Below are 20,658 nucleotides of genomic sequence, written 5' to 3'. Positions count from 1 at the left end.
GGCCTCACTTTTATCCTTGTTGTTTTTTCTTATTGCTTATTTCTTATTTCATATTCCAAAACTGCAGTTGCTAGGGCAGGTTACCCCAAGCAGCCCTATTTTGCATTTATTCTCTCCTTTCATGTTGGCTCAGGTTTTGGTAAATGAGACTGGAGTGTTTTTGTTGCTGTTACTCACACCAGGAATGCATGTAAGTGATGCAGACATAAGGCTGTTTTAGCTCGTTCCATTGTTGTCAATATGACAGTGTGAGTTGATCAGAATGTAACGATGGAGACCTGCTCTGAGGATTTGTTTTGAAATTTCTCCTAACTTGAAGCGAAACCACATTTCCCCCTGATAATTTAAAGCAGATCGAGCAAAAATGTGAAATTTAAAACTGACTCAACTATACGATTACAACAACAAGAAACTCTCCATTGTTGTCTAATGGAGTTTGATCATGGACGAATAAACATGGTCTCATCCAATAATTTGCTCTCATTGAAAGAGGTGGTTCACTCTTGAGTTATTTTTTAATGTGTTATAGAATGGCCAATTCTAAGCAACTTCCAAATTGGTCTTCATTATTTGTTTTTCATAGTTTTTTAATGATGTGCCTTTTTCTTCTGACTCCTTGCAGCTTTCAATAGGGGGTCACTGACCCCATTAAAAAAAAAACAAATGCTCTTTAAGGCTACACATTTATTGGTATTGCTGCTTTTTATAACTCATCTTTCTGTTAAGGCCTCTCCTATTCATATGCCAGTCTGTTATTCATATCAAAGCAGTGCATGGTTGCTAGGGTAATTTTGACCATAGCAACCCGATTGCAAACTGTAGAGCTGTTGAATAAAAAGCTAGTGGCAGGTGAGTTTTTTCTTACTACTTTAAGTTTAACTAGGAAAACGTTATCATGAACAACCAAAAGTTTTTTTTTAATCTGACTATTGTAACAAGACAGAGCAGAGCTGTACAACTTTATATGTGGTGGGATGAATATTTCTCATACTGAATGTTCAAGGCCAATGACCAGAGTGGGGCCATAAAAATTCCTTGAAGGGTCATGTCTGGCCTGCGGGCTTCCAATTAGACAGCCTTTATATAGAGAAATATACATTATGGGGCAGATTTATTATCATGCAAAAAATGGTGGAATAATTTGCCATACATCACCAGGCATTACTGGGAAAAACTGGCATAATTTTTAAACAAGCTTTTTCTGTAAGCAACTGCCGCCAGAAGATGTGAAGCAATGTAAAATAACGGGGGCACATCTGGCGTTCACATGAAGTAAAATAAAACAAACCTTGATAAATAATAATATAGCATAATAAATAGGCCCCTAAATGTGCAAGAATACCATCAACTTGGGACGCCCCATGTTGCTCAAGCATGCTAACACCAAATATGCAAAATTCCCTAACAGTAAGCTTTCCCAAGAAAACCTTTTTTCTTTTCTAAAGACAAATTCTGATGAATTCAAAATGGGCAAATATGTCTTTCTACTCCAAAATACGTTTGAGTACAAAAAAGTACAAAAAATCTTCTGAAAATTGACTTAAAACTACAAATTGATTGCATTATATCTCTTATATGACCTTACAAGCAAATATAAAACATCATAAATATGAGTTCCAGTGGTCTTTTGAACAGTTAAATGCCCCATGTGCATAGGCTTACCAAATAAATGTTGCATACAGAGATGCCAAAATGAAATGAGTATACTGTATACCAATGTTTAGCTACTGCAAAATCAACACGCTGCCTTCTTGTTATGGTTGGTAAAAGTAGTTGATCAAAACCATACATAAAACCATATATACAGTATATATACAGTATATATATATATATATATATATATATATATATATATATATATATATATATATATATATATATATATATATATATAAACCATATATACAGTGTGTATGTATATATATATATATATATATATATATATATATATATATATATATATATATATATATATATATATATAGAGATCATGCTAAATAAAAAGAAAAGTAGGTATGGTCTTTCTCCCCCCCCAAAGATAATATTCTCTTTTTTCGCTTAGTTAGGACTGACGTATGGACACTGCCTTGACGGGGCGCGTCAGCTTATACATACTTTGTACTAAAAGTGTCGTTGTTTACTAAATGTTACCTTTAAGTTGTGCAAAAATAAGTTTCCCCTGGGGGCTATATATTGGAGTGCTGGGGTTAAGTTGTGTAGTATGTATATCAAGCCACACCTACGTGCACCCAATAAAAAGGGATGAGCTGCATTCTCTCTCTCTCTCTCTCTCTCTCTCTCTCTCTCTCTCTCTCTCTCTCTCTCTCTCTCTCTCTCTCTCTCTCTCTCTCTCTCTCTCTCTCTATATATTGTTTTTTTTTTTATATATATATATATATATATATTATAACTGCAAATTCTGCTGAATTCAAAATGAGTAAATATGTCTTTCTACTCAACTTTCCACATACTTTCCTAAATTTAGCAGTTTTAATGTTGGCAGTGAGCTGAGTTGGTGGGGGGTTGTTGGTAAGTGATAATGGGGGAGCAGCAGAGGTTGGTGTCAGGCATCTTTGGGAACCAGCTCGTCTCCTAGATCCCTGAACTCTTGCTTTCAACTCCTCAATCAACTGCTGACATTGCCATGTGTACCAACATGTACAGCTGCGTCATACACATGCCACCCATGTCCTGCCCAGCTCCACCCAATCATTTGTCCACATGATCCACTATATGCTGAACCCTGGTATTTGGGAGAAAATATACACAATGTAGACACATCTGCTCATGCCTTACTTAGCCCTTGGGGCTGTAACTGGACTGGACAGATTACATTTAGAAATATATTAGTACATTGCCAGCAAATCTGCCATAATGGTGCCAGCTTCAACTAGCAAGTAAGAAGCCCGGTAGCAAACGTAAGCATAATTACAGAAAACTGCCTGATGTCTTTAGTTCTTTCTGTTTCAAGCTAAAGGCCAGTTCAGAAAATCTGGTCCCCTGAAAATGTGTGTGCTGCCAGGCACAGGATCAGTTGCCCAGTGCATATATAATGAGGCATATTTATTAAGACTGGAGACAAATGTCACCAGTGACATTGCTCGTAGCAACCAAACAGATCTTTGCTTTTGTTCTCTAACTTGTAGGTGACTGTTGAAACCTAATTGCTGATTGGTCGCTATGAGCAACATCACTGGTGACTTGTCTCCTATGTCAATATACTGGATACGCCCCAGAGTATAGTTTGGCACATGAATGCATATTTAGCGTTTCTATACCAAAATCCACTGATGAGCAGATTGGCTTTTCTGCAGTGGAATTTCTCTGCCAGAGGAGAGAACAACCCATCTGCCATTAGCCTTAATACCCTGCAATGCTTGACAAAGCATCCACCTAGTAGCCAGTTAGTTAGCCTTCCAAAAGAGTCCTAGGGTTATATTTAGCATGTACTGCTCAATGTTGCCCAAAACAGCAGATCTTTCAAAATTGTAGCTTCTTTGACTTTCCTGGCCACTTTTGCAGAGAGGACAGTCATAAAGAGATTGTGCAATTTTGGAGGTTCCATGATTACTGACACCCTAAAAACCAGCTGTTCATGCTGTCATGGGGGGCCCAAGTGTTGTGCTGGGCCCTAGAAGAAAAAACTGTATTGGTGTGATGGTGGCCCTTAATGGAAGCGCTTCCTCACCCAATGAAAGCAATGGCAAGTATAAGTGGTGAGAGGGTGGAGGGAGAGTGTAGATGAACGGTTTCCCACAGTTTAGTTGGCTTTAGGGAGTGGAGGGAAAGTGTAAATGGACAGTTTCCCACAGTCAAGGTGGCTTCTTTCAGAATATGCCATTTAGTGTTACAATAAATTCTATTTTTCCCTGTTAATTGCCTTCATAATATAAATGCTGAAAAATATTCACATTTAAACTAAATGTGTTAAACCTGGAGGGGCTTCACTGCTAAAAATAATATCTGAAGTGCAAAAAGTACAGTTAGTGAGTTTTAGTACGTCTCCATGCTTTTGGCCTATATCAGAGCTGAATACTGTGAGATCAAAGCAAATGTCATCATTTACAGAAAGGGTGTAATCATGTGCAGTGCCTAAAGTAAACAATGTAGACTGGAATGCCCTAAAAGCTTACAGCTAAGTGTTAAGTTGGAATATTTAAACTTTTTTCCCTCTGGTATCCGTGCCTTTAAGTACCTAAAAGCCCAGCAGTGCCGATATACTAAGTAGAAAAAGCCAAGTGCATTTGGATCTTCAAGCACAAAGAAGAAATTTGGTACCAGCTACCTCCGGGGTTTTTTTTGTTTGTGTTCCTTTCCCATGAGCAGTGAAGTGGTACCCTCAGTCACACACAAGCTCTTCAAATACCGAATTCTTGCAAAAGACTGGCACATCTAGAAAGACCTTTTGCTTTGTACGTTCAGCCATAATGCCCTGGAAAGTCGCCCCTAGATCCCCGCAACATCCTCAATCAGATTTTATGTTAATTGATGGAATATTTCTGGGGCAAAATCTTTTTGTAGCGCCGTGTGTGTGTGTCATTCCCTTTTCTAAAATTCAGTTGGAGAGTTTGCTTATTTGAAAAGGTACGTTTCCACTGCCCCCTTCCCTCTTGCAAGTTTCCCTCACAAACAGGCAATTGTCAGTGCCAATTAGTGCATTGTTAGCACACACAATGGCGTTACTGTAGCCAGTAGATGGTCTGCTTTTGTGATTCTCCAGTCGGCCGTGGGGGCAGTCAAGTTTCATTTAGGGCTGCATGTAACATGGACAGAAAATGCCATCAGAAAAGCCAGAAAGAGAAGAAGGAGAGAGGAGGAGGTAGTTGGGTGTTTGAGGAGGGCTAGGGGCAAGTGCATGAATGCTATTCAAGTGTTAGCCCAACTCAGTGAAAGGGCCAATGTGCAAGCCTTACATTGAAATCCCATCTTGTAAATACAAAGACAAGCTCAGCCTTAGGAGTAATTAGTGCTCTAACTGTGCTATGTCCACTGTGCCTGTAAAACCAATTGTCCCTGTGTTTACACTCCCTCCCACCAATGAAATAATGGGAAAAGGGACACTTCATCCCCAGCAGCCTCCAGCCTTCCATTCAGCATCTCTGGGAGGAGAGTGTAACCCTTTCAGTGCAAGCATTTGGGCACCAAGGACTTTCTGTTCTGTGCTACCCAAGTACCTGAATAGTTCCATCCATAACTGATTTATTTGAGGTTCCCTCACCTCCAAGATCACTTTCTAATTCCATTTCTTTTTTTCTAATAATTGTTATAATAAAGTTATATACCATTCCTATGCATTTTATTTTTCTACACTCCCAGTGCAAGAGAGAAATGGACCTGGATGTCCAGCCCTCTGAGTTTTTATTTTTAATTGTTGCTTTGAAGGCAATGCCATCTGATCAGGGAGTGGTGCTATGGCTGAGTACAGAAGGCATTTTAAACCATGTTTTAATTCTTTTTCAGTACTCTGTGTTATAAATCATATATATTCTTAGTATTTACATCAGTGCCAGGTCTTGGTTTCCTGGTACAAAGACTCCAAAGTTGGGAGCCCCCCTATCTCCTCCAACCCCCCCCCCCCCCCCCGTGCTCTGTCCCTGCCTTGCAACTTTTTATTTTTAATTTAAACAGCCAGGTCTCTTTGCCTCACAGGAGGCGCCTGATTCTCCTAGTAGATTAAGGGTCTCTGCTCCAACTTTGTAACTGGCAGGTGGAAGTTCAAAATGAAAAATGCTTTGCAGGCACGCACAGACAGTGTGCTCCCAGTTATCATGGAAGGAGCTGTTTATGTGTGCCAGCAAGGCATTTTTCATTTTGAACTCTCACCCAACACTCACGATGGGAGCGGGATGGGAGCACAGACGCTTATTAAATAGAAGAAACAAGTGCTCCTGCTCCATATGAGGCTTTGAGCTCACCCCCAATTAAAACAGCCAAGGCAGAAGCCTTGTCCGTCTATTTCTGATTTATTTAGGGATGTCTAGCCTACTGCACTCTTGTTAAAGACATGAGCTCATCCAGTTGCTCTTATGTAAAAAAGGTGCATCATTTAAACTTCCAAAAATACATATAAACGTGTTTATCTTATTACACAGGTATACCGCATTGGAACATGAACAAGAGAGGGCCTGAATAGAAGGATCAGTAATAACAAGTTGCAATAACAATGCATTTGTAGCCTTACAGAACATTTGTTTTTAGATAGGGGGTCAGAGACCACACACACATACACACACATTTGAAAACTGGAAAGAGAAAAGAAGAAGGCAAACAATTCAAAAACGATAAAAAAAGAAAAAATGGAGGTCAGTTGAAAAGTTGCTTAGAATTAGCAAAACATACTAAAAGTTAACTTAAAGGGGAACTATCGCGAAAATGAAAATTTAATATAAGATCCATAATACTGAAATAAGAAACTTTCTATATACAATCAATTAAACATTCTGCATCGTTTTTGAAATAATCAAGTTTATCTTCACTATTTCTATCTCAGCATCTGTTTCTCTTCATTCTGTCTTCTTGAAGCAGTTGGGTGTCAGACAGTCAGATCCAATATATCTTATAGGGGGGGCTCCCTTTCCTAGCAGATGTATTAGAGCTCACTCAAATAACTGATTCCAGTACAAACAAAATCTAACAAAATAATTGCCTTTTTGCACAAATCCTGCATGTAGAGAGACATGATGTCTGGAATAGTGAATATGATCTTGATTATTTCAGAAACAGTACAGAATTTTTAATTGATTGTATTTAGAAAGTTTCTTATTTCAGTATGAGGAAGCTTATATTAAATTTTCATTTTCACAATAGTTCCCTTTTGAAGTTGAACCACCCCTTTAAAATAACTGCTTCCAGTATCCTACACGTCTGATCTGAGCCAATTCAGTTCTGTTTGGACTCGTACAGACAACGGTTTCTCAGTATTTGATTCACTGCACAAGCAATGCAGGACATATACAATAAACAACAAGCACCAGTAATAACTTCAGGTATGTAGGAAGGTGCATAAGATGCAGGTAGGCTCAGCCTATTCTGCTTTTTGTGTCTGATGCATGCACTAGGACACACAATGCAGTTGGCTAAACTTAGTGCAAGGTGCATAGGAGATTATAGAGCAGGCCAGGCAAAAAAGGACATTTGCCCTAATCCCTTATGATCAGTGTTGCCACATGGGAGTCAAATATTGCTAAAAGTACAAAGGATATTGTGTATGTATATATGTGTATAAGTACCAGTGATATATACACTACCGCTTCCTTAAATTACAGTTGCTAGTGTCCCAGTAACAGCCTAATATTTCCTTGGAGATTTTGGGAGTTGTAGTTAAACAGCAGCTTGAGGGCTGTGAGTTAAACATCACTGGAATATGTCATTACCCCTCTCAGCCCTGGTAAGGTGTATGTATAGGCTGTGCAGCTGCTGGGACTTGAGGGAAACGCTTAATTGCACATGCCAATTTTTTTTCCGCTCAGTTTGACATACATGGACACGTAGGATTAATAACATGCAGTATCCACACCTCAAACACTCCGTCAGGAAGAGACTCCTACGTGTTTTCCAACAGGTACAAAGAGCACATTTTGCCACAAGTATAGACCTGCTTGTAATAAAATAATGCACTAATCTGCTTTAAGGTTTCCCTTACCTATAGACGAATTACTCAATTCCCTGATAAGTCTACATACGTGATGTTAGATTTACTGTAAGTAAAATAGATTTAATAATACATTTACATATCAGCATTGCTTAAATAGCTGACTAGAATGCAGTTGGGGGGCTAAGGTAAGCTTAAGTTTAAAGGAGAACTAAATTCTAATAATAAATATGGCTAAAATACTATATTTTATATACTTAACTTATTACACCAGCCTAAAGTTTCAGAATCTCAATAGCAGCAATGATCCAGGAGTTCAAACTTGTCACAGGGGGTCACCATCCTGGAAAGTGTCTGCTCAGTGGGGTCAGAGCAGCTGTTGAGAAGCAAAGCTTAGGGGTCATACAGAAAATGAGGTTGGCCTGTAATATAAACTGATGCTATAGGGCTGATTATTAAATTATGATTCTAGTTGCACTGGTTTCTGTGCTGCCATGTAATAATTATCTGTATTAACTACTAATCAGCCTTATATTGTGACATTTATATTCTATGTGTACTGTATATTGTGAGTCGGTCTCAAAGCTGAGTAAGTGACAGCAGCACAGAGCATGTGCAGTGAGTGAATCAGCAGAAAATAAGATGGGGAGCTACAGGGGCATCTTTGGAGGCACAGATATTTTGCCTTGGGCTGGTACAGAAGCACAAAACATAATGTACAAAATTTCTAGCTACTTCTTATATATATAAGCTGCTCAACTACATAAACTGCTCCATCAGACTGCAAGATGGTTGCATTCTATGCAACAGAGCATTTCCACTGCTCCAGAGTGTAACAGTGCAACCTTTCCACCACCCTAGTAGAAGCTTGGCATTGAATATGAAAATGCCCAGTGACAGTTGAGTACCTCTTTAAGAGACAGTGTAGCATTTTTTCCAATAAGGGGCAAAATGATCCTTTGTTTTTCCTTATGAGATAGAATGTCTGTGCCCTGCACCTCTATAAAAAATCTGGGTAAGGTGCAAAATGCAGCATCGGGGCACAAGCCAGCCCTGTCCTTGCCATCTGCCATAGGGCTGCCAGTAAAATTGGGGCCTAGTTGCAGCTTGCATCATCGGTTGCTCCATAATTACTTAAAGGTTAGTGGGAGGGGACTTCTACATGTCTCTGGTCCCTTATGAATACAGCCCTGTGCAGTGTCAGACTGGCCCAATGGGACACCATGAAACATCCCAGAGGGCCCTGAATAAGCCATCCCCAGCCACCACTGCTCCCTGCTCTACTACCATGTGTTCCACTGTGGAATGCACAGACATTTTTAGCTTTTTAAGAGCGATGTAAGTAGAGCGTAAGTGACGAGTGCCAGTTGCAGGGTGGTGGGTCCCTGGGTGGTGGGTCAGGTACCTGAGTACCCCATTGTGACTGTGGCCCAGAGTACAAAGACCTAATGAAGGTTAATGTTTGCACACGATCTTCCCATAAGTAAATGAGCCCTAGCAAGAAGCAGGAAATACATAACTCTGAACAAATACAAAAAGTGGGTATTATTCAAAGCTACACTGTAGCCATAGGGCATCATTTCAGTAGAATATATGGATGAACTATAACTGCCTCGTGTGATTACAAACTGAATCTCTGCTCCCACTAAAAAAAAAATCTACTTCGATAAAATAATAAACTGTCAGTAGTTTTTTTTTCTAAAGTGAACCTATGTATGCCCTTATGGGGCATTTTCCCTTTTTAACCTCACAAAATGTTAATTTTTTTTAAATGAAAGGGCAGAAATAATTTTTGAAAACAAGCACTGTCTGCTGGGCTTATGTTAAATATACCCTTTAAATCTGACTCAGGGGCCCTGATTGGCTCAACACAGAAGAATTAACTACATCTATAGCTCTAGGAATATTCATCATGAATTGATTGTACCTTTAAACATGCTTTGTTTGATTGAGTTTGCAATAGATCAAGTTTCCTCGTCATTGTTGAAGCCTGGTCCTGCTATACTTAGTCAGAACAGTTTGTCAGACAGGAGGGACCTCTGGGGTCAACAAGCCATTTACTGAGGTTCTGAGTGCATTCTTGTCTCTAGTGCAGAGAGACGCCACACCCAGAAAAAAATGCACGAAAACAGCATTACAGAGCCACTCCACTGCAATATCCTGCATTATTCTGTGTTTATTTAAAATGCCGATGCCAATTCACCCCTGATCTGTAAACAGCACAAAGCGAAGGCTTAATGCTACATTAATCTACTTCTTCCAAACAATGAGTGCATTAGGGAAGTAGGCCAGCCTGAAAAGAAAGGGGCCTTACACAAAGTCAGTGGAGTAGAAAGGTCATAGTAAAATGTAACCTATTAACCTTCTGAAGGAAAAAAAAGCTTCTTTTTCTTAACCGTTCCAGCAATTTGTAGTTCCCTTCCATTGTCACTGGATTCTTACCTGCAAATCTCCATTAATAATGATGGATTTTTAGAGCAGCCAGCAAAGCTGCTCAGACTCTGGCAGGAACTCCAGTGGAGTCCTTCTGCTCGCTCCTCTCAATAGTTCAATAGGCCTGACATCTGCCATATGCTTCTTCACAGCACACTTTGTGCACAGGCCTAACGGATTCCTTTCTGCAGAGCAATCATTTCTCTTTCACAAAATCCACTGCGAACAAAAAAAAAGTGTCATTTTTATATGATTTTTTTAAATTCATTCATTGAATGTAAATCTTTGCAGCCACTACCACTACCTAAATAATTCAGCATTTTCACAAATGAAATACATGTTCCCTGTGAGATTCTGAAAATCCCAATACAGTTATGATTTAAATATCTCCATGGAAAAATAACTTGAAACGTGTGTGTGAATTCATCTAATTTAATCCATCAAGCAAAAACTAGTGGCAATTGAATTTTTTTCTGTACGTGCATGTTTTAAATTAGTATAATCACTGCCTCTTACAGCCATTTATTTAGGCAAGTGTGTCCATATGTACACAACCAAAAGAGCCGCATGTTGCTTGCCATGGTCCATAATGTAATCTTACAAGAACATGGTCCTCGCCCAAAACTTGAACAGAGAAATCACTGCGACTGCTGAAAATGCTGAAATTTGACACATTTATACATAAACATGACAGAGCTCATGGGACTTTATACACAAAGCAGTCAGGACTCCTGAAGAAGTTTCCATTGCTGTACAAAAACATTTGTTTTTTTTTGATGCCTTCATTTAAGTTTATGGGGTTGATTTAACATGGTTCGAATTCCACTTTTTATGGCGATTTGCAAGTTTTTTCACACTAAAACTAAGAACTTCAAATTCGAGTTTCCAAAAACTCAAGTTTTCTCAGATTTATTAAGTGCAAAAAAAAAGTTGAAAAAAACATTTGGCATCTAAAATCTGCCGAGTTCATGTAGAAGTCAATGGGAGTTGTACTAGGCATAATGTCTGCAATTTTTTTAATCCAAGGTTTTTGAGTTTTTCGAATTTCAAAAAACTCTAAAATTCAGTTTTCAATCTCCTGCATACAAGTAGGGGCAGAGCCGATCAGTTATGTAGCTTTATGTTGGCAAGTGACTGACCTGTATGCAGTGATCATTAAAATGATTGTGTTCGGCAAAGGGCAAAAAAAAAAACAACACAAGGTGCCATGTTTTCTGGCTACAGTCTACTTACCCCTATTGTTCTGCACCTACTGCTGTAAATGTAAAAAGGCATCTGAAACGGAACATACTCAAAGTTGGATCAGTAGAGGCTCCTCTATACTTGTGTGTCACATGCAGAATCTGTATAGGTGGATTTTGCTGAATAAGGTGCTGAGTACAGGGTGCACCAACACAAAGGCGCAATGTCCTGCCAAGGAGTTGTTACTTTCAGGGCTTTCTTTATGCACCTGACTTGCAGCTATTTAAATGATCTTTATTGAGTTTTCCAATAAGCATAATAGATTTTAAATGATCTTTAACTAATGAATCGCTGTTTCCAGTGCTGTGAGCATCTCCATGTGCAAGGAATGATGCAATATGCACACACACACTGATGCAAGAGAAATGCAAACACAATTTGCTGCAATTTCTCAGTGCAGTTGCTTATATATTTCTGTGTTGGTAACCAATATGCAGGTTGCAATACATGCTGTTTTCTGGCCACCCTGGAATTCTGGGAAGAAATGCTGCATTCTGGGTAAAACTGTGTTTTGCATGTGTTTTTGTGCCTGGTATATTACGGTAAACATACAGTGGCAGATCCACTGGCAACAAACAAGCGGACCAGGGCCTAATTTTGTGGACCATGTGCAGACCGGGGTGTTCCTAATGTAATACTTTTACTTTATTAAGACATTCCGTTAGAATACATTGGAAACATTTAAACAAGAGGTTTTCAAACTGTGCTGCTGTCTCCACGAGGAGGGCTTTAAAAAGTGGGTAGGGGAGCCAGCCTGAGTCTCAATTAGGGTAAAATACTAATAAAATCGTTGTTTTCTGTTCTGGGTAATGGATACAGCGGCAACAATATGTTTGTATGTGTCCATATATATGTCGTTAGCTAATAGGGGACCCAAACCTGGGGAGCTTGAACCCAAACAGTCTAAAAACCTCTAATTTAGAATTTCATGATGCTCTACACCAGAACCTGCACATGAACAAAGTAGCAGTTGAAACAGTACGATGCTATATGTATTGAAATTTATTTCAGAACATCATGAGAATTGAGATCTAAATTGTTACTGGATACCTATATAAGTGAAATAATTTAATGGAATTCACCATTAGAGCTGTACATATCAGTTATAAAGCTCCCCTAGCTCTGGCAGGCAGGGGGACACAAGGTGCTGGAAAGAATTGTACTTAACACCTGCTTATGGGGTAGAGGACTTCCTTGTACCTTTGTGAGGTGAAGAACATGGCGTCTATAAAAATGCAGTTTCTGGGGCTGATTATTGTTTATTTTACTATTTTACAGACAAATCAGTTGTTAAATGAAAAGGTTTTCACATTGTGAAAATGTGTGGTCTTATGAATCAAGTAGTAAACAAACTGCGAGGGTCTCTTTCTTATTGATCAGTTAATCCCTTAAACATACAGAGAGCTGTTGCTACACGTTACAAGGCCTCTAAATAAGGTATTAAGCTGACAAAGCTTTCTATACAAGTGTTAGAGTAGTTGCAGCCAGACAGCCTTGGCAGGAAATTCCAAAAGAAGGAGAGAACAATGGAAATGTCTTGTGTCCCAATTGATGTCCAATATGTAGACAGTTTTCTATTACTGATATTTGTTTAAACTCCTTCAGAACTGATTTATGTGAGCAAACAGACACATCAACATCACTAAGAGTGACTATGTAGAGTGATGGCATATGCCAGCAGCTGGGCAGGGAAAAACCAAGAGCAATTGGCAGACTTAATACAAGTAACAGAAAGCAATTGGTCACTTGAGCTCACATCATATGGTGGTACATGTTAGACATCTGCAGACACAGGCCAACATACTGTATATGGGATGGGATGGGGCTGTAATTGATAGTTATTAGATTTGTACAAAAACAGCAATAGATACAATAGTTTCTAAAATTGCCCCCACTCTTATTTTTCCAAAAATGGTCAGGTGCTTCTCCTGCCTAACCCCAGTTGCAGCTGTGGAATACGGTGGTGCTTTATATTTTGCTTTGCAGAAGAATGCCTGTGCTAGTATTGTTTATGGTACATTGGACCACATTCAAATTGATGAAAAAATCACATATACTAACTCAATTCCAGATTTTCCCTTAGACCCTGAGGCAATTCAAACTTGTTTCACGGTTTTATCACTTGAAAACTGAAACTGAAAATGCAACTGAAAAAGTAGAAATGTATTTTCATTAATTAAATTTTCATTAATGTAGTTACATTTTTAGTCTTCTTGGATCTGAGAAAAATAGAGATTAAAAAGCATTATGCCCCTTACTGAGCTGGAAATCTGGGATCTATTATACAGAATGCTGGGGACCTGTGGTTTTCCAGGGATCTTTCAGTAATTTGAATCTTGATACCTTAAATCTACTAAAATATAATTTAAGCATTAAATAACCCCAATAGGATTGTTTTGCCCCCAATAAGGATTAATAATATGTTAGTTGTGATCAAGCATGTGACAGTGTTAATAGGTCCAGGGCCGCCATCAGAGGGGCACTGGGGGTACTCCTGTACCGAGCCCGGACCTAAAGGGGTGCCCAGCTGTGCTGCACTTTTCGAAAATAGCCGCCCTTGTAAACTTGTGAAGGGTGCCTGGCGCAACATTTTTTTTAACTTATAGGAGGGCCCTGGTAACCAATTATTTTTTTTAACTTGTATGGGGCCCTGACCACCAATTTTTTTTTTTAAAAAAAAACTTTTATGGGGGGGCCCTGGCACCACAGTTTTTTTTTAACTTTGACCATCAATTGCTTTTTATAACTTGTGTGGGGGGGGGGGTTTACTGTTTTTAGCGCTGATGTCTGTGTGGTCTTTTAACTGTGGTGTGGGTGGGATCCGGGGCTGGGGTGAGCTGGCCCCGAAAATGTTGTTGTTCGTGGCCTCATGATTTCTAATGGCGGCCTGGAATAGCCCACCCCGATCCAACATCACTGATCTGACAGTGACGCAATGTTGTAACTGGGGTTGCCACCTAGCCAGTAAAAATGATGGGTGATCCCAATGGTATTAACAGGGAAAAAAGATAAATATATAAGAAGGCCGGTATTTTTTCCCCAGAAAAGGTAGCAACCCTAGTTGTAACAAGGCACTGATTTGCTATGTACCTTGTGCAACATCCCACACATGCCAGTTTATCAGGACAGGACACAACATGAAGGTTAGGAGTGTGGGGAGTCTGCTGAAACTGTCCTATTAATCTCCTCAGATCTGGGATCTTGCCCCTTCCCTCCAAAATTCAGCCCAATGACATCAGCAGAGGGACAAGGGCTGCTGCTTCCTGAATACATACAATCATTACTCAGCTTTATAACTGTGCTGCATTTTACACTGTGTCCTGTGACGATGCCGGGTGTATTTCAGCAATGGTTTTACACACATCTTTGTAAATACGTCTAAGGGCAAGTTTAAAAAACGAAGACAACCAGTCAGGGGCCTGACTGACTTTTCGCACATAACTAATGTAATTCCTAGTTATAGGTGTTAGTAGGAAAGCCTGTGTCTGTGTGGGGATTTGTAAGAAGGTCCGAGACACACATTCTCCCCTCACACACAGATAGTCAATAAGAAAGCGAGTTCAGGGCTGGGACATGATTACAGAAGCCAAGAAAACAACATTATGGGCGTGGTTAGCAATCAGTGGGCAGGTACAGAGCTTCTGATTGGAGCATTAGGCCCAGGGGCAGGACATGACTGACCAATGGGCAAGGCGGAGGGGGAGTTGATTTGAGCACAGGTAGAGAGATTAGGAAAGTTCTTTGGGAAGTGCCCGGGGCGGCGGTGCGGTTTGGCTCGGTCTCCCAGTGACATTGGGCGCTAATACATTTCAGTCCGAGAAAGTTGTGCCGAGAGGAATAGCAGTGGGATTTCTAAGAACCACTAAGCAGTGGGAGCAGCCGGGTTACGCGCAGCAACTGAAGGACTAGGGGACTGACTGGGAAAGAACTTTTGACGCACTTGTCAGCGCTAAAGACGCGTATGCTGTTGCTGGGAGACTAAACGTGTTTCCTGCTCCCCGGGGCTCCTGATCTCGGAGTCCCGACATATGCCGCTTCCACTGGCCGCGCCGGAGCCAACACTCTCCCCTCACTGTGCAACGCGACCAAAGTGCGAGCGACATGTGCCCAGCGCTACTTCCCGCCCACTGACTGCACCGCGACAGCTTCTGACCGGACTACTCACATGGCGTGACCGGGACTACTTGTGCCACTGTCTGAGGTACTACATCATGGGCCATTCCTCACACTCCTCTCTGCTGCCTCCACTCACATCCCTCATACACTCCCACACTTGCTCCTTCCCTATCTACTTTACTTCAGCATCATCCTCATCATCATCATTATTATTATTATTCCTTATTGCAGCTAAGGTGGAGTTGCTCTTATAAATGAATAATGTGACAGAGGCAGCAATTAGACAGCAGTTGCTGAATGTTGCACATATTAATAGCCTATCCTTTATATTCGCCCCATTCTCATCAATAGACACTGTGTTTATTACTATTAACTCTGTTTTCGTTCCAGAAGGAGCCGAGTATGAAGTGGGCTGCGGTCACAATGCTGATGGTGGTGTTTGGCTGCAGGATGAGAAGAATAGTTGTACGGAACATGAGCTGTGCCCGTGTCTCTGGCCTGGATCTGCCGTATTGATGAGGGAACCTGCTGCCGGACTTCACATCATGGGCAGGCTCAAATCTGCCATCTTTGCACTGGTGTTTGTGATTCTACTTCTGGACTATTTTGCACCCTCACAAGCAGCGTCCAAAGCCATTGTGTGCCAAGAGATAACGGTGCCCATGTGCAAGGGCATTGGCTACAATCACACCTATATGCCCAACCAGTTTAATCACGACACTCAAGATGAAGCGGGAATGGAAGTGCACCAGTTTTGGCCCTTGGTTGTGATCCAGTGTTCTCTTGATTTGAAGTTTTTCCTGTGTAGCATGTATACACCTATCTGCCTGCCTGACTATGGGAAGCCTCTCCCTCCCTGCAGATCGGTGTGCGAGAGAGCTAAAGCGGGTTGTTCTCCTCTCATGAGAAAGTATGGGTTTGCTTGGCCAGAGAGAATGAACTGTGATCGATTGCCAGAGCACGGGGACCCTGATACACTCTGCATGGACTATAACTGGACTGAGACCACCACAACTCCACCACCCACGTATCCGCCTAAAGTAAAAACACCTACTAGCGACTGTGATGGTGTCTGCAAATGCAGGGAACCCTTTGTCTCCATAACCAGAGAATCCCACCCGCTCTACAACAGAATCAAAACTGGGCAGGTACCTAATTGTGCTATGCCATGTTTCCAGCCCTACTTCACGCAGGATGAAAAGACATTTGCAACTTTCTGGATTGGCCTGTGGTCCATTCTGTGTTTCATCTCAACCTTTACTACAGTGGCCACATTTCTGATTGACATGGAGCGCTTTAGATATCCAGAGCGTCCTATTATTTTTTTATCGGCTTGCTATATGTTTGTGTCCATTGGCTACATTGTCAGACTTATAGTGGGCCATGAACATGTGGCTTGCAACAAAGATCATATTCACTATGAGACCACAGGACCTGCTCTGTGCACAGTTGTCTTTTTACTTATCTACTTTTTCGGAATGGCCAGCTCCATCTGGTGGGTAATCTTAACGTTCACATGGTTTTTGGCTGCGGGCATGAAGTGGGGAAACGAGGCCATCGCTAGCTATTCTCAGTATTTTCATATGGCTGCTTGGTTGATACCCAGTGTCAAATCCATAGCTGTCCTCGCTTTAAGCTCAGTTGATGGAGACCCAGTGGCTGGTATCTGCTACGTTGGAAACCAAAACCTTGACAACCTACGAGGCTTTGTGCTGGCTCCTTTAGTGGTGTATCTTTTCACCGGCACCATGTTTCTCCTAGCTGGCTTTGTCTCTCTCTTCAGAATCAGGAGTGTTATAAAACAAGGTGGCACCAAAACAGACAAACTGGAAAAACTGATGATCAGGATTGGCATCTTTTCTGTACTTTATACTGTGCCAGCTACCATTGTCGTGGCTTGTTATATATATGAACAGCACTATAGAGAACATTGGGAAAAGGCCCACAACTGCTCCTGTCCTGGGGATAAACAGAGGTACAGGCCTGATTATGCAGTTTTTATGCTCAAATACTTTATGTGCCTAGTGGTTGGAATAACCTCCGGTGTATGGATATGGTCAGGAAAAACTCTGGAATCCTGGAAAAGGTTAACAAGTAGATGTTGTAGGAACAGCAAACCAATTAATGCCTCGGCATACAGTGAGGCCAGCAGAGCTCTAACAGCGAGGACGGGCTTGTCAAACTCCACTTTGCACCACAAGCAAGTGCCACCGTCCCACGTGTAAATTCACTCTAATCACTTTACAACTCAGATGCCATGAAAAAAAAATCCCTTGTGCTCTCAGAATCTTATTGTTTAGTTCTGCAAACACTGCTGTTCTCTGTGTGGTTTGACACATTCACATGTAGAACTGGGTAATGTATTAACATGTTTCTAGTAATGAAATCAATTATTTCTGTTAATCTCTGTCGGACAAGAGGCCTGCAGTCGATGCAGCTTTTCATAGTGGGGTCTAATGCATGGGAGGGAATATGGACAGCTCAACAATCCTGATAATATCTTGTTTATCAAGAGAACAGGTTAAACCCAACCCTAAATTGACCATTTACATTCAAAATGTAAATATTTAACATTTTAAATTCTGTTTCAGAATATATATATATGTTAGTGCCAGTTTGCTATGGCAATTTAATGTAGCAGGGTTTGTGGCTACTGTATGATTATTTATGGGGTGGGAAAACATTTTTTATGACATTAAATGTTTCAAAAATGTACACACCTTACCTTAATTCTATGCATTGCCACCATTGAGGAATAATCCCATATATCTTAATTTTTAATAGAGAAAATGTAAGGCATTCGCACTTCAATTTTTAATTATTTAGGAGGAGTTGGGAAAGAGGTTTCTCAATATTCTGCTGATTTCTAAAACAGTGGCCTGCATTTTCATCCTGGGATTAAATGGAGTTTGATTTCACAGAGATATATTAGTGCTTTTGGTAAGAATACTAAGTTATAGCGCTGGGAACGTCTGCAGAAGATTCAAGGGATGATGGGAGTTGTAGTTAACAAGCAAAATTGCAGGTTGCATAAGGCATCAGTATAAGTCAGAATCCTCCTTGTTTTCCCCTACAGCGTTATCCATAATAACAAACCGCACAAGCATCATTCAGCAGTTGTGAATGTAGTGCACTTGCAGATTGTGTGGCTGGTGTTTTAAGTAGCGTTACTGAATAAGGGCAAATGTTATTGTGAGAAAAATGGCAAATGTACAGGCAGTATGGTTTGGTTTATTTTGCTTTGTTTTATCAGCCCAGACTGATACGTTCTAGTTAGTTGTTGTGCTTAGACCCCTAGAGAAAAGGACTTTAATCTTCCCACTGCTGCACAAATGCAAAAAGCTGAGAATACACATGTTGTGTGTTCCTCTGTGGAAAAATCAGTGTAAAAAAGAAATGAAATGGAAAAATCCGTGTTGGATGGTTAGTGACATTCAATAGGATTTGTAAACTATAACTGTATCTGGTAATGCAAATACTCATCTCGGGTCCTGTTCCTGTATTTATTTTCCACTGCTCATGTATACTGAAGGGGAAGGCTCTTTTCTTTCACAAAGGAAACTTTTAATTTTGGTATTTTTCACACACACTGTTGTGTTTGGTTGGCCAGACTTGTAGTGAAAGAGTTAAGAGGTGGAACAATGAAGTCCATACCACCGTGCTGCACGGGGAAAACTTTCTTAAAATGGCACCTCGTATGCGTTCCCTAATTGCTCCTCATTTGGTCTCCTTACCGGGAACAATGACGACATTCTGCTTGAAAGAGAATTCACTGGAAGGGTCACTTAGTGTAACGTTAGAGAGAGCACAGATAATGTTCATATAAGAATAAGCCAACAAACATGTACTCTGTCGGGAGTATAATATAAGCTGGTAAATGTGGGGTTTTACTATCGTTCAGATGCATTGCTCACCTATAGAAGTGTAAATTCCACTTGTGTTATGAAATGGCACATGCTAATCCTTCCCAAATGAATGTAACTGGAAAGATCTTAGCTGCATATACAAACACCTCACACATTTATCTATTCATAAAAAGCAACATATTTGACGATTGGGTTAATGTCTATAGCAGCTTGTTCCGGCCAATGAATTCCGAGTACATGGATATATTAAATATACTAACTACTGATAGCCTTCAGCTGGCAGGCCACAAGTCCCAGCATCCCCAGCCATGCTTTATAACAAACTGATCTCCTTTCCATTTTTTTCTTTTAAATTAGGGGGAAAAAAATCTAATTTTATTTGATTTTGTTTTTCATTGCTGCTCTTGATTGCTTTGGGAGCCAGATAAGATTTCGTAAGCCCTTTACTCTGCTTCTGTTTGAGAATGGCAAACAAGCTTGCACTCATTGTGCAAGATTTATGACATTTTTATTTGACTGGCCGTTGAGTCATGCGCACGATGCAGTCACATCACACACCGCTTATTGCTTGGGACAAGAGGCCGGCATACGTGTAACATTGGAGGCTGCTGCGTGTTTGTGTGTACATATGTACATACATATGATCACGTGGATTTGCTATTTGTCCTATGCGAGAGTGAGTGGGGTCTCCCCTGTGCACCTGCTGTACTGGACGAGGCAACTGGAGTAGAAATCCTACTGTCTCTCTACTATATGAACCCAGAGCTAGTGCCATGATACTAAACTTGTACCAACACCAAGAAGCAGATTTATCAAAGGTCAAGGTGCATTTTCGAATGAGAAAAATTTGAATTTCAAAATATTTTTTGTGTACTTCGGGGATAGTCCAAATTCAATTAGAATTTTAAAAACTTGACTTCGACCATTTGCCATCTAAAACCTGCCAAATTGCTGTTTTAGCCAATCGGGGACCTCCTAGAACCTATTTGGAGTCAATTGGTGGACTTTGAAAAATCAAAGTTTTTTTTGGGAAAATCTTTGAATCGAATTTGATCGAATGCACTACTCCTTCGATTTGTACGATTCAAATTCAGCTGAATACAGACGTATTCGATCGAAAACAGACCTATTCGACCAAAGAAAAAACTTTGACTTGATTTTGGTTGGTCTTTTTGAATTCAAATTTCGACGTTCGACCCTTGATAAATATGCCCCCAAGTAACCTTTCCTCTTAAATGCAATCTGCTTGATAGTGAAATAGTCAGTATATATTCACAGAAAATATAGAAACTGAATAGCTTCTGTCAGAACCATGAACATCAAAATAGGGGGGGGGGTACATTTACCAGTTTTAAATGTTCTAAATATTAAATAAACCAAACTGTTGATTGTAAAATACTTTCAATACAG

General features: G+C 40.3%; 1 protein-coding gene across 2 annotated transcripts; it reads left to right on the top strand.

Moving 5' to 3' along the window:
- The first annotated feature begins 15,023 nt into the window (after positions 1-15,023).
- On the top strand, positions 15,024-18,127 carry fzd5.L (frizzled class receptor 5 L homeolog). Of its 2 annotated transcripts, none has more exons than XM_018236205.2 (2): positions 15,024-15,467; positions 15,776-18,127. In XM_018236205.2, the coding sequence occupies exon 2, from the start codon at positions 15,898-15,900 to the stop codon at positions 17,605-17,607; it is 1,710 nt and encodes a 569-aa protein (XP_018091694.1). In that variant the 5' UTR covers positions 15,024-15,467; positions 15,776-15,897; the 3' UTR covers positions 17,608-18,127. The 2 variants fall into 2 exon arrangements, with proteins under 2 accessions (XP_018091694.1, XP_018091692.1); XM_018236203.2 differs by having other exon boundaries at positions 15,773-18,127.
- Positions 18,128-20,658: the final 2,531 nt, after the last annotated feature.

Source organism: Xenopus laevis, chromosome 9_10L, assembly GCF_017654675.1.
Source record: "Xenopus laevis strain J_2021 chromosome 9_10L, Xenopus_laevis_v10.1, whole genome shotgun sequence".
Taxonomy (NCBI): Eukaryota; Metazoa; Chordata; class Amphibia; order Anura; family Pipidae; genus Xenopus; species Xenopus laevis.
Note: the sequence above shows the minus strand (reverse complement) of the source record. Positions and strands in the feature narration are given on the sequence as shown.